The following is a 13,561-nucleotide window of genomic DNA, read 5'->3' on the forward strand; positions in this document are numbered from 1 at the left end:
TTGTCACGCTCTTTTCACATCTTTTAATGAAGTATACTTAGGGAAAAATTATTTTAAATGTTCTCAAAGAATATATTTTTCTTCCAGTGCTGCAGTTCTAATTCTTTGAAGTCTTCTAGCTAATTACTTTATACCACTTTATTCAACTTACTTCTAAGGCCAAAGACAGAAAATAGAAGAAAATACCTGGACTTTGGAGTACTATTAAATGCTACATTTAAATATTTGGTTTGATGTACTATCATAAAGAATAATTTCAGCTTTAAGTAAGCTCAGAACTCATCCATTTCGCATTGTAAATCAGAAAACAGGTTAGGGGGATGTATTTTCCTGGTATGAGCACAATAAGCAACCTCACCTCAGGAGTATTAATCATTAAAAGCACTAGTCAAACAGTAGGTATGTGATCAAACAACACACACACATACACACACTGAGCAAATGAGAGCAAAACATATCTGCAAGCACATACCTGTACTCTGGCAGGAGAACTTTGTTTTTTCATCACACAGTCGGATAGTTCCATTACAGCCCTTTTCATCACTCCCATCTTCACAGTCCTTTTCTCCATCACAGCGCCACAACTCAGGGACACAGTTCCCATCAGGACTGCACTGAAATTCCCTCCCATTGCACCTTCCAGGAGAGGGAGTTTCTTAGAAAAATAAGAATTACATTGAAGAACTTTGCTCACGTGATTTTTATTTTTTTCCATTCCAAGTCTACATTGACTTAGAATCCAGCTTCCTAACGAAAGCCAAAATCACAGTCCCCAGGTATAACACTCAAAACTCACTATTCCATCCTAACTCATCACTCCAACACAAGCTTCAGAAAAGCTCTTTCTTATCCCGCTCACGCCCTTCACTCCTCTCCTCTACTATAGGCTTAAGGAAAATACCAATTTTTAGTTCTTTTTTTCACAGAGGTCAGACAGGAATGAGTTTGGAGATGCAAAGATGACCAAGGCCAAGTGAGCTTTCCTGGTGCTTCACACGCTCTGCCTTTCATTCTCAAGCTACATTCCCTCCTCCTCCCTCAGTCTCTTTTATCCAACAAAGCCCAAATCCTAGTTCACAAAACATGAAAGGTCACACCTGTGCTCTAACAAGGCCCCAACACCTGCCTGGTTTGTGTTATTACAGCACTGGCAAAACAGCTGCAGCCACTCCAAATTCCACAGCAAGGAACTTGAGTTCAACACAGCTATGGAATCACTGTTTGTTGCTTCAAAGCATAATTACCATGTGAGTTTAATTATTCACCACATACATAATTCTTTAAGTATTTTCTAGATTATGGCCTTTTTCAATCTTATCCTTGCTTTCCTTTTCCCCAAACTATTACCACTGTATTTCTATTATTAAATAACATACTAACAATAACATGCACTTTTCAGTAATGACATACTTATACATTCCTGTTTGTACCAATAAGCACTATTTGAATAAATTCTTGCAGCACTGTTTGCAAATATACATTTTATAGTATTTAAGGTTGCCTTGGATTTTTTTTTAACTCATTTACATTCTTGCATTCTATTGTAAAAGCTTTAAGCTTCAAGATGGACATGAACAAGGGTATAAGTGGGTTGCTCAGTTCCAGATTAATTAAAATAAAAATAATTTTTGTAAGTGTATAAAAATTAAGGACCTCAGTCATGATGCATTCTGCTAATTCATCTATTTGTATGAGGTTTGCAACTAGATTTAGAATATAAACTCATAAAAAGGGACCAATAACACTGTATACAATTACTTTGTTGTAGAAAAATCATTATGAAAAATATATGAAAGATATTCTTTCTTTCTGGTCTGATTATTATTTATTCTTTGTTACAAATGTCCTTCCCTTCTCTGCCCACCCAAATAAATACAATTTATAGCATTTAAATAGGCTGTAGTTTGTTAAAATGCTTTGATTAAAAAAAAAAAAATCCTTACAAACTCAAAAACTTGGATCACACAAAAATGAGAGCACTACTGTTCCACTGCATGAAAAAATACACAGAAAATATCAATAACTACTTAAGGAATGCTTCTTACTGTCTCTTCACCTAGACAGCATGCATCTCTGTAATAAGACAAACCTCACAAATAGCATAATTCAGTAAATTTATCTCAGTGTAATATCCATTTTGCTTTCAAATGCATTCTTCTTCTATGATACACTTCTGTGTTATCATATTGCACTTGACATGTTTCCCATCCCAACCTCTACTGAGGTTAAAAGCACCATCTCTTTTTCCATTGACTGAAGACATGTCTTCGGTATTTCTAACAAAGTATTCTCTGTGTTTATAAGTATTAAAATGCGGGAAGAAAAAAAAAAATAAATCTGACCTTCCTTGCTGCAGTTTGTTTTGGTTTCATCACTGAAATCTCCACAGTCATTGTCACCATCACAAGCCCAGTGACTCGGGATACATCGACCATTATGACACCTGAACTGGTCAGCAGAACAGGAGTGAATGCAGCCCAGCTCATCACTCCCATCACCACAGTCATCATCTGCAAATATTAATATTTTAAAATACAAGAAAATCTAAATAAAAGATGTGAGGAGGGAAAAATATTTCCAAAAAGGAGGAAGAAAAAAGTGTAGTATAAACACAGTAAATACAGTAATATGCTTACTGCCCATAGGCACATGGTGAAATTATTTCTAATACAAATAACACCTTAAATCTTATTTACCAACAGCACTCAACTCTGTCACTTTGGATCATCTAACCCTTTACAGCTGTTCAGTCACAGGCACCAGCAAGCATAAGAAGGCTGTAGTTTTTCTTAAGTTCTTTAGTTGTGTATAACTACACAGACTTGCAGACACACTGGGTTTACTCTACTCTCTTAAGACAGTTAATCACAGACAAAAAGAGCTTTATATAAACCAAAATGAAACCCTGATGGCAGAATTTCTTTTTAATAGTATTAAACCTGTTGTTTCCATGTATTTGCAACAGTGCAAGGTTGCATGAAATAATAACAAGCGTGGAATGAAGTTTCTTTTTACTCTAATGTTGTAGTCATTACAACAACCTAAAGGCAATTTCTGTAATTTGATTGTGGTCATGAAGGGAGCAAAAAGATAAATGTGTTAGATAAACTCTAAAGGGTCTCCTTGTACAGAATTTCAGTCAGCACAGAGTGATAATTTGGGGAATTTGTCCATTTACAGCTATGAATTCCTGCTGGACTCATAAAATTAAAGTAACATTAAATGCTTTGATGGATGAAGAACCAACCCAATGTTATTAGGACTGGCATGACATCACTGCCACACCAACAGTTCTAAGATTCATTTGAACAGCTGCCATTCAAATATGTATTTCTTTTAGACAAAAAAATCCAAATACATTGTAAAGTCTTCCTGTCCTTCATTCTCGTGAGATGCTATTTCTTTAATTGAACTTGTCCACAAACAATAAAAAAACCCAGATATATTGGTCACTGGAACTATTTTGTTTTCTAAAAGCAGAGGATACTTTCATAAGCAATAGCTTGAAATGTTTTTTTTTAATAATGAAGTAACATACTTGATTCTACATAATATACTGTTTGCAACTATTACCACATCCAATGCCTCATTCCTTACATGAAGCTTCAATACTGCTGCTTTCTAGGTCAGGTCAGTAATTTAAAAATGGTTTATTTATTCTCTGACCACTTACAAGTCAAACTGGCAATATCAGACTCAGAAAAGAAGCGTGTGCATCAAAGCAATATTTATGTAATATCCATCATATTCATTTCACATATGGAGCACTTGATACTTGCCTGAATCACAGAGCCATTTGCTGCTAATGCATCTTCCATTTCTGCATATAAACTGAGTTAGTGGCTCACATGTTGGGAATTCTGTGAAAGTGTTCAAAAAGAAATAAAAACTATTTAATGTATATCCTCTTCAGTAATGTTCTTCCACCCTCCTATGCGCATAAGTCACAAAAGTGTGCTGTATCAAACACCTGCACCTGCCAGCTACTTAATCTGGAGAAGAAAAAAAGGTGAGACACCAAAAAGGGAGGGTAAAAAAAGCTTTAAAACTGTAAATACTAGTCCAAACCCCATCCTTCCTCCACATAGGCCACTAAAATGCATTTTTTTGTGCCATATAACATGGTCCTACATACCCATCAGACCAGGGCTGGTTTTTGCATTAAGCATGCTATTATTTATGAATGATTATAGGTTGATATGAACAATTGATATGAACCACATTCTATGTGTTTATTTATATAAAAGAGTTCTCCAATTGCAATAGCACTGCCAGTAAAAGACAGGAAATGGAAGACTAAAATGAGAAGGTTAAGCAAAAGAAAAGAAATAAAGTTACCCTACATTGGCATAATAAAATCCAAAATTAAAGCATCATTATTTACAAGCAGTTCCTCCAATCATTCCAGTAAAATAGCAGAAATCTGAAACAATGTAATTAATAAAGAATAATCTATATTACACATATATTTGTTTTTATAATTGTCTAATATGCCTCTGCATAGAATTACTCAAATATAGTCTGAATTTTTTCCAGAGTTCTTTTTCTTCTAAAACCCATGACATAGCCAGATATGTGCATTCATACCATCAACCTGTTCAACAGTTTGGAAAATACAAGACCTAGTTTACAAAACCTGGCAATTCAAAGAAAACAATCTGAAAGTCTCAGTTGAGTCCTCACGGCTACTTATGTGGCCTCATTCTCAAAAAAACCCCAAAGTACTGATGAGATTTTCTAAATCTTTAAAAAATGTCATTAAATGTAAAAGTTCCTGAGGACAAGAAATGAAATTGCTTGTCTTAAAAAGACTTGGCTTAAAAAGAGTCACACAAGAGAGCACTAAGCCAAAGCAGATGCATCAAACAGCAAATTTAGAGATCCCCAAGAACTTCACTGGACGTGATTACCCTGCTTCAAAACAGAAAAGGGTGGGAAAAAAGCTAATATTGATGACAACACTCCTAGAAAACTAGGAAGTTTTGGAGTTTGCCTTGGGGTTTTTTGTGATTTTTGTTCGTTTTGTTTTGCTTCATTGGTTGTTTTGTTTGGGGGTTGTTTGGTTTTTTGTTATGTAAAAAAACCCCACCTTTTTTCTTGGGGAACACATTACAGTGACAACAAAAATCTCCTCTGAGACAAATAATGGAAATTATGGAAGTGTTCAACTGCAATAGTACTTAGCTACAATACATGCCTTATGTGCTTCAAGCAAAGCTGAAAGCAATTTTTAATTTTGATTTTTAGCTGTTCAATAATTTTTCCAGAAGTTTAACTAATATTTTAAATGTATTTTTTCCCTTTCCCACACATTAATGCCTCCATGACTTCATTTGCACGTTCATCTGTCTACCCAAGACCTGTAAAAAGGGACAGAAGCTAACTAAAATTATGCTTATCCTCACCAACACCATCATCCCTCTCATGATTTCCAGCCCCCCACAGCCTTTCCAAGGATGTTTTACAGCCCTTCCAGTGTTTGCTTCTCATGGACCCAGCCTCCACCATCATCCACAGCTCCTCCTCACATCCTGGAGGACACAACACTTCCCCTCATTGTCCCTATGGTCTCTCTACCATCTTTCTTTCCTATTTCCCAGCAGAGATGCACATCCTGTAGCTGATTCATATCCAGCCCTGTCCTGGCTGTCCTGAAGAGAGAGAAAGCAAGAATGGTGCTTCTTGAGCTCACAGTGAAGTCTCTCCACAGTGGAGACACAGATCTCATTTCTCTCTGCTATCCTTGTGCATGCAAGAATTTTAAAATGTTTCAAAGAAGAAAAGATATGGCACTAAACAGAATAGCTAAATAAATGCTATTAGTGATCAAAATATAAGGCAGAACGAAAAATATTTGACATATTTGCACAACCACAGTGCTCGAGGATAAAGAAACAAGATTCTAAACCATGAAACATATGTAAAGTTTGGCTAAAGAGAGAAACAGCTGGTAAAATAAATCCTGATTAAATGATCTGAAGAAATATTCCAGATCAGCTGAGAGGACACTAAACAAAATCTATGGGAAGGAATTACAAAGATGCCATTAAACTCTGCGTGTTCCTAATGTGTCTGAGAACAAGGCACAGCCAGTCAGATAAACTGTTCTAGCAGTGAGTGCCAATGCTTTACCATTACCCAGAGTGTTATAATTTTAGAGATTGCAAAATGCAACGGGATGACTTATTCTACCTCTGTACACAACCGAATTTATTTAATTTGAAGCACGGCATTAGAAGTCTACCTTAATAATATAGTTTTTACTCATATAATGACTTTATTTTATGCCCCATCCTGAAAGTGTTCAAGGCCAGGCTAGATGGGGCTCTGAGCAACCTGATCTACCAGAAGGTGTCCCTGCCCATGGCAGGGAAGTTGGAACAAAATGGTCTTTAAGGTCCTTTCCAACTCAAACCATTCCATGATTCTATATTTGCAGACAGCTCATTGACCCTTGTGCTCTCAGACTCACAGCAGTCACCTGTGCCCTGCCAAACAGATGACTATTAAAAACCTTAATTGTTTGGGAGCAGCTGATTAGAGAGAGCACACCTCCCTGCAATATCTCTGCAAAGCAGCAATCAGCACAGCTGCTGAAATTCTCATAATATAATCAAGAAATGCTATTTTTTTTCTGCAAAATACAACATCAAAGTATCCTTCTGTTCAGACTTAAAACAGGCTGATTATATTGACATCTATAATATGCTGAGGGAGCCCATCTGAAGAGGTATGTGGCAGAGATAAAGAATAATTTTTGAGGGTGAGAGTATTTGATAATGGGCTGTAAATTAGAAAAAGTGTTAAGTTGATTGATCTGCATATTTGGTATTGTAGTTAGGAGCTCCTTAATAGAAAATTCTGCCTCTGTTTTGCGTTTATTTATTAATCAAATTCTATCTGCCATTTCAGAAATACCATCGTCAGTTCATATAAAAACAAGATGGTCCCTCATACCCATCAGGTTCACATGAACAGAAATCCCTATAAGTTTTACTTTTTTACAGAATAATTTCACTTTTTTTTTTTTTTTACCCTAAAAGAGAATTTACTTACCACAGGATGTCATTTCATCTGTCCCATCCCCACAGTCATCCTCCCTGTCACACAGCCACGATGTCGGAATGCAGCGTCCATTCCCACAGGAAAATTGGTCAACCTGACACGTTCTTGCTGTCAAGACAAAACACTCCAAAAATGCGAGGAAATGGACTAAATCCATCAGGTCTCCCGGTGCATGTCTGTGTGTAGAAGTGGCAAGTCTGGAGGGCACCTCCTTGGCCTGCTGAACATTTCACCTGATCCAACTAAACATCATTCACCTCCTCTGGCGTCAGAGAAAACTGAGGCCACCTGTTCTACCTCTGTTATGTGGAATTCTTAGTGGTTTCTTCACCATATAAGACCATGAGGTTTTATATGTAATGATACAAACTAGGTGGTAGAAGAGCATTAGTGTCAGATGAAATAAAGCTAATGCCAGAGGTGAAGCAAGCAAAAATCAGGGCATGAAAATGTCTACTGATCAGAATATTAACAAATTGCACTCCATAACATAAATAATGATCTTGTGAAATTCATATTTACAGAGAAAAATGCACAGCATGTGTGCATTGTGCCTGGCCTCACTGTTCTTAGAATCATAGCCTTTGCAAATACATAATTGTAATCATCCATTAAAGGAATCAATGCATGTCTTCTTCCTGAAGAAATAAAGATCACTAAAAGAAACCACGCTATGTAACTACATAAATTACTTCAAAAGCTGATGAATAGTAAGACATCACTAAGAAAATCTAACATGTAAACCTGTCATTACTTAGAATTTTGTTTATTCAAATGTGAACCTATAACAATGCCAGTGATAGTGACACAGATTTTGATTCCAAATTTAAGGGTTTTTTTTAATAGAGTTGTGTATGTCGTTCTACACTTTAAAAAAATGGCTGATATTTCAAACCCCTCAATAATCAAAATAATATTTCTTCATTTGGTATTCTCAACTACTATTTTCCTTTTTCTTCATAGAAATAGCCCAAAATACAAGAGAAGAATATAAGTTTAAAGTATTTCAAAGAAGTAATTTTTTAAACATTAATAGTGTTTGTCACTGCAGGAATAAATGGAAAAACAAGAATAGAAAATTCAATCCATATCCAACTGACACAGGCATAAAAAACATGGTCTTCAAATAAGACTCTCATCCTACAAGCAAACAGCTGAATATCAAAGGATATCAAGATGTATTACAATCCACAATAACGCAGTAGAGGTGATATGGACACTGTAGGTTTGCATTTGTGCTACAGTGCTTTTAGCCAAACCACAAAAGTAACAATCAAAACTGGTTATTATACATAAGAAAATTTAGATCAAGTAAAATGAGTTCAGGGAATATTTTAACACACAGTGTGTGCTGTCTTTCACTGCATTTCAGCTTAAAATAATCATCAGCTTATTGATGCCTGATATTTTGTATTCTGATATTTAATGCTTGTTTACTGTACTCTGAAAACAAGCACTAAACATCATTTCCACAAAAGCAAAAGGCAGATTGGGAACTCCATGATTTACTGCAGTGGAATCAGTAAACAATCTTCATCTGGGTATTTCCTTTAAAAATTCACTGTAGAGTTAATAACTTACAAATGAAAACAATTTAAAGGCACTGAGTGGAAACTGAATAACTAATTATGCATAAAGTAAATCAACATAAAATTTACTAGTGACATGGCTCTTATCATGGTATGTTGACAAACAAAATTCTAACTGCCAAAAAGAATTTGTACCTGAAGTTTGTACCTAAGCATTGCATTGACAGTCAACCCACATGGACAGATTAAGTGCTGAAGTACTTTGGAAAGCACAGCTGAGCATATGGATTAAGTAAAAGATAATTTTTATTCCACCCTTAATGGCATCAAAATCTGAATTAATTTTAAATGTCAATAATCAGATTATACTAGTAGCAGACTGGTTCAGTTCAGCTCATATTAGTCCTGAACTATTGATGGAACTGATGTTAGACAACTTGTATGCATAATCAAGTGTAATTTTTACCTGCACAAGTTTTATTTGATTCATCTTCATTATTACCACAATCATTGGCTCCATCACAAAGCCACCTCTTGGGAATGCAGCGATTATTTTGGCACTTAAACTGATCATCAGGACAACTATGATTGACTGTGGAGGAAAAAAAAAAAAAAAAAAAAAGAGAGGTTTTTCCTAAGAAAATAATCTGAAAAAAGCAGCTGAAAAGAGCACATTAAGTGGTATTTCCTGGTAATTCAGTTAGTGGAGTTATCCTGTATATATAACCACCATAACATAAAAATTGTTTGACAAACCAGTCAATTAAAAAAATATTGCAGTGCTCCAATCATAAATTAAGCAATACATAGTAAAGATTCTTCTGTCATACTACTGTCAATATGGAGATCCTCTTCTATTAAGTGATAAAAGGTAGCAGCATTTTATACTGTTGCTCTCTCCTTAAAGAAACATGTCCTTGGTCACATTTTAGCAGCGTGATGAGGTTTGCTAACTGAAGTGCATATAAACAAAGGAAAACACCAAAGGGAACAGATGCAAACTGCTAAGTGCATATCCAAAATACTATACCACAGTGAGGAGGGATTTGGGCAGGCCATAAAATGCTTCTAAAATGATGCACATTACTGTCAATGGCCACATATAGATCTGCTGTTTACTTACCATGAAATTGTAGGTGTCAAAAAGTGAAATATGCAACACAGTGTAAAACTAACAAAAAACCCCTTGGTATTCAAGATTGAACAAGGTATCTCTCAAACATTATTTTGCTGGCTCTACCAAGTATCATGGTAAGGATGAAGACTGAACACACAGAAATTATGTCAAAACTATTGGCCTGCTGTTGCACCTGTAGCAAGTGTATACCTTGTGTTTCTTTTATGCTAATAACATCTGTTATTACCACATCTTGTTAATCTTCATCTAGACAAGAGCAGTAAACTACACACAGTTTCAAATGCTGGGTTAAAAATAATCTCGAGCTATTTTTCACCTACTCAGCCAACCACAGTCTTTTCTAAAGTTTAACATACATCTGGAAACAAACGGTATTTAAAATGAAAGGATGTCTTGCAGGCTTATCCTTGACATTTCAGTAGCTTTTATCTTTGACCTTTCTACCTGTTCTTCCTATTGAAGATGACACAGAGCGAGGGTGATATCAAAAGCACATGACCCTTCATGAGTGTTTTGGGTGCAGGGTACAGAAACACTGCAAGTAGAGAATAATTAATAACACGAGCAGAAAGGTGTTCCAAATCTAATACTCCTGAAGAAATCTAGTTTGCAATGTGACTGGAGAACAAAACTCTTAGCATCCACGTAATAAAATTACAAATTGAAGACTTTTTTTTTTTTAATTTGACTTTATTACTAGACACAGATACTGTTCTAAGTGGCAGTTAAGCTTTTGCACACAGATATTTAGTAATATATGTGTGTATTCTATTCATAATTGTAAATATTTCTAACTCATAAAGAACTATTAAAGTTACTATAGCAACTGCTGAAGAGAGATCAATGTTATCATACTGGCCACATGAGCTATAGATCATGTATGGATTTAAGATCATATTATGATTTCATTTGTATCTGCATAAATCCTCAGAGAATTACAAGCTTTGATCAATGAATTGGTCTCATTAGACTGATTTAATACAGAATCAAGTCCAATCTACCAAAAGATTTTCCTTCTCTCTGTCTTTATTAGTTGAGCTCCCTAATTTAAGTGCAAGAAACCCAGTATTAAAAATGCTAGCAAGCACTACAATTCAAAACCCGAAAAATATTTTGAAAATAACTACGATGGAATCAGTAATGACTTCTAGGCAGAACTATCAAAATACATAAGTGCTTTGAGAAAACCCCAAAACTGGCTATTTAACAGACATATATAAAAAGATCTAGGCATTACAGCTCAGTATGTATCAGTAACATCAGGCCAGTGTGAAGCAGGCAAGATTTACCCAAGGATGTTTGAGCAAACTCACACAACACATTCTCTCAGCCTAATCGGCTTCACAGAAGCCTCAGCAGAAGAACATACATCCATTTTTGGACATTCAACCCTTAGAATCGAGTCAGAAAAATCAATGAAACTTGACAAAAAACTCATCATCTACTGGAAAAAGAAAAAACAGAAACAAACTACCAGATTGTTTGGTCTCAAAGAGATAAGAATGAGAGACTATGATAAGAGTTTTCAGACACATAGAACAATGCTGCACAGCAGAAGAGTGTTCATGTCTACAGCTGACTGGGAAAAAAACAACATATTTTCATTTCAGTAAAGGAGACTTGGTTTAGAGAAATGATCTAATGACAGAAAAAGAAAGCATTGCAACAAACTGAGTAAGGGAAAGACTTGTCATTGCTGCAACACTAATTTTATAGCAGGCTACCTAAGTACCTTCCAGGAATGACAGAAATACATAATTGATATGTTCTCTATTACTTTGCTTTTCAACAGTGGAACTCTACTACTGCAAAAAAATACAGCTCCAGTAAAACTAATTTTAAAGACAAACTACATCTAATTTAAAACTGGAAGTGGTGTAGGGAGTTGGGTTTTGGTTTTGTTATTGTTTTTTCTTGGTGGGGTTTCTGTGGGGGTTTTTTTTGGTGGTTGGTTTGGGTATTCTTTTGGGGTCTTTTTGTTTGTTTTTCTTTGTTTGTTTGGTTTTGTTTTGGTTTTGTTTTGCTGTTTTTGTTGGTTTTTTTTTGTTTGTTTTGTTTTGTTAAGAAATGCATTACATTATCACAGAAACGTTCATGCTTGAAAGGGAACTGCTGAGATCACTTAATCTAATCTCCTGCTCAAGCAGAGCCAAGTAGAGCAGGTTTCCCAGGACCACGTGCATATAAATGTTGAGTATCTCCACAGACAGAAACTCCACAACCTTTCCAGACAATCTTTTCCAGTGTTTGACTACACTCACAGAAGTGTTTTCTTTCAGATGTTCAGATCTGTGCTCAGATAAAATTCATGCTTTTCAGTTTGTGTCCATTACCTCTTGTCCTGCTAGTGGGCACTAATGAGAAAAGCCTGGCCTCCTGTGTCCCTGCCATTGGGTATTATATTGTGACTCATATAAAAAAAGGGCAACAGTGGGAAACAAAGCAAAAAATACCAACATTTAAAAAATCAGATATGATGATGTCGAAACCAAAAGATGATTGGTCTTCTGTACTATGAAATGAGTACATGAGTGTCATTTGAAAGGACCGCTATGCATGAAAAGAAGAATATGAAAGATTTACATGAGTGGCTTAAGGATTAGCTCTTTTGATTCCCTTCAGACTTACACTATTTTGTGTACAATTTTTAAAAGAAACTATGGATTGTGGGTTAAAATGTAAATGCATACATACAGCAGATTTCAGAGTGTTCATCACTGCCATCCAGGCAGTCATCGTCCCCGTCACAGCGCCAGCGATCCTGGATACACCGTTTATTGCTGCACTGGAACTGCTCAGCTTTGCACAACTGGGGTGGCACTTCTTCATCTTTAACTAGGAAAAATATCAAAGAAGGACATCTACTTTATCTGCTTGATACATACACAGTGCAATACTACCTCTATATAATTCTTGTTCTTGGTCTTCAGAACATTTCTAAGTAAATTTGGCATATTTGAGGTAATTCCACCTGAAGTTTGTAGCAGCTCACATATCTGAGTGCATGGTTGAAGTAATATATTTTTAATAAATGGAAAGAACTCTGAATAGAATGGCACTCAAACTGTTTTTTAAATTGGTGCTTAGAAGATAGTGTAAAAATACCAGTTTAAAATATTACAATACCTCATCAACAGCAGAAAGAATATATTCTTACAGACATTGACCAAATTCCAGTGCATATTTGGGGCTAGAAAATGATTACTGAAAAGCTGAATCTTGTATCCAAGCAACAACTCAAACACCTGCATTATGCACTGGTACAGGCTCAGAAAAGAAAAAAGGATAAAATTCTGCTGGGGTAGAATTAAGTAGCAAGCTACAGGCTTATTGATAAATCCAGGCAGTTATATTTCTCAACATCAGGTTCAGAATGCTTAATGTGTAAATACCACACATCAGTCTATGACCCTGTGAGAAAGACCAAAGTCCTTGGAAAGAACCAGGCAGTGAAGTGTATTGGGGAAAAAACAGGAAATCTGACTCATTCTCATCTCAAAGTTTCTCCTCCTAATGTTTACATTCCATCTTACCAGTGAGAAGTCCAACTTCCAGTATTTTCTGTTAAAAAGAAAAGTAGTTTTCTTTAGCAACAGTGATGGCTCTGCCAGCCATGAATTTGGGTCAAATTCAAGGTCACTGCCAGCTCAATAATGCTCATCATGGTATGAAATAATCCTTATGCTTTATTCATCTCTACTGGGCTTCTTGCTGGAGACTTATGTAAGACTTTATACACTACACTTCAAGAAATAGATCAATGAGATTTAGGGAAAAAAAAAGAGAGTATCAGGACTAAACATTAAGAAAAACCACCTGTAGTACCTGA

The 13,561-nt window shown here is 35.7% G+C and overlaps 1 protein-coding gene across 8 annotated transcripts in view; it reads right to left on the reverse strand.

Moving 5' to 3' along the window:
• LRP1B (LDL receptor related protein 1B) overlaps nucleotides 1-13,561 on the reverse strand; it is a 675,294-nt gene that overhangs the window by 215,703 nt on the left and 446,030 nt on the right. For all 8 annotated transcript variants that reach the window (XR_010432039.1, XM_064661626.1, XM_064661625.1 and 5 more), the window contains 6 exons: nucleotides 12,427-12,567; nucleotides 9,061-9,186; nucleotides 7,057-7,173; nucleotides 3,780-3,860; nucleotides 2,343-2,510; nucleotides 473-655 (listed from right to left, as the gene is read on the reverse strand). Coding sequence is in view for 7 of the 8 variants with exons in the window: in XM_064661626.1 (XP_064517696.1) it covers nucleotides 473-655; nucleotides 2,343-2,510; nucleotides 3,780-3,860; nucleotides 7,057-7,173; nucleotides 9,061-9,186; nucleotides 12,427-12,567 (816 nt within the window). In the remaining variant the exon portion in view is untranslated. The remainder of the gene's footprint in view (nucleotides 1-472; nucleotides 656-2,342; nucleotides 2,511-3,779; nucleotides 3,861-7,056; nucleotides 7,174-9,060; nucleotides 9,187-12,426; nucleotides 12,568-13,561) is intronic.

Source organism: Pseudopipra pipra, chromosome 7 (genome assembly GCF_036250125.1).
Source record: "Pseudopipra pipra isolate bDixPip1 chromosome 7, bDixPip1.hap1, whole genome shotgun sequence".
In the NCBI taxonomy this organism is placed as follows: domain Eukaryota; kingdom Metazoa; phylum Chordata; class Aves; order Passeriformes; family Pipridae; genus Pseudopipra; species Pseudopipra pipra.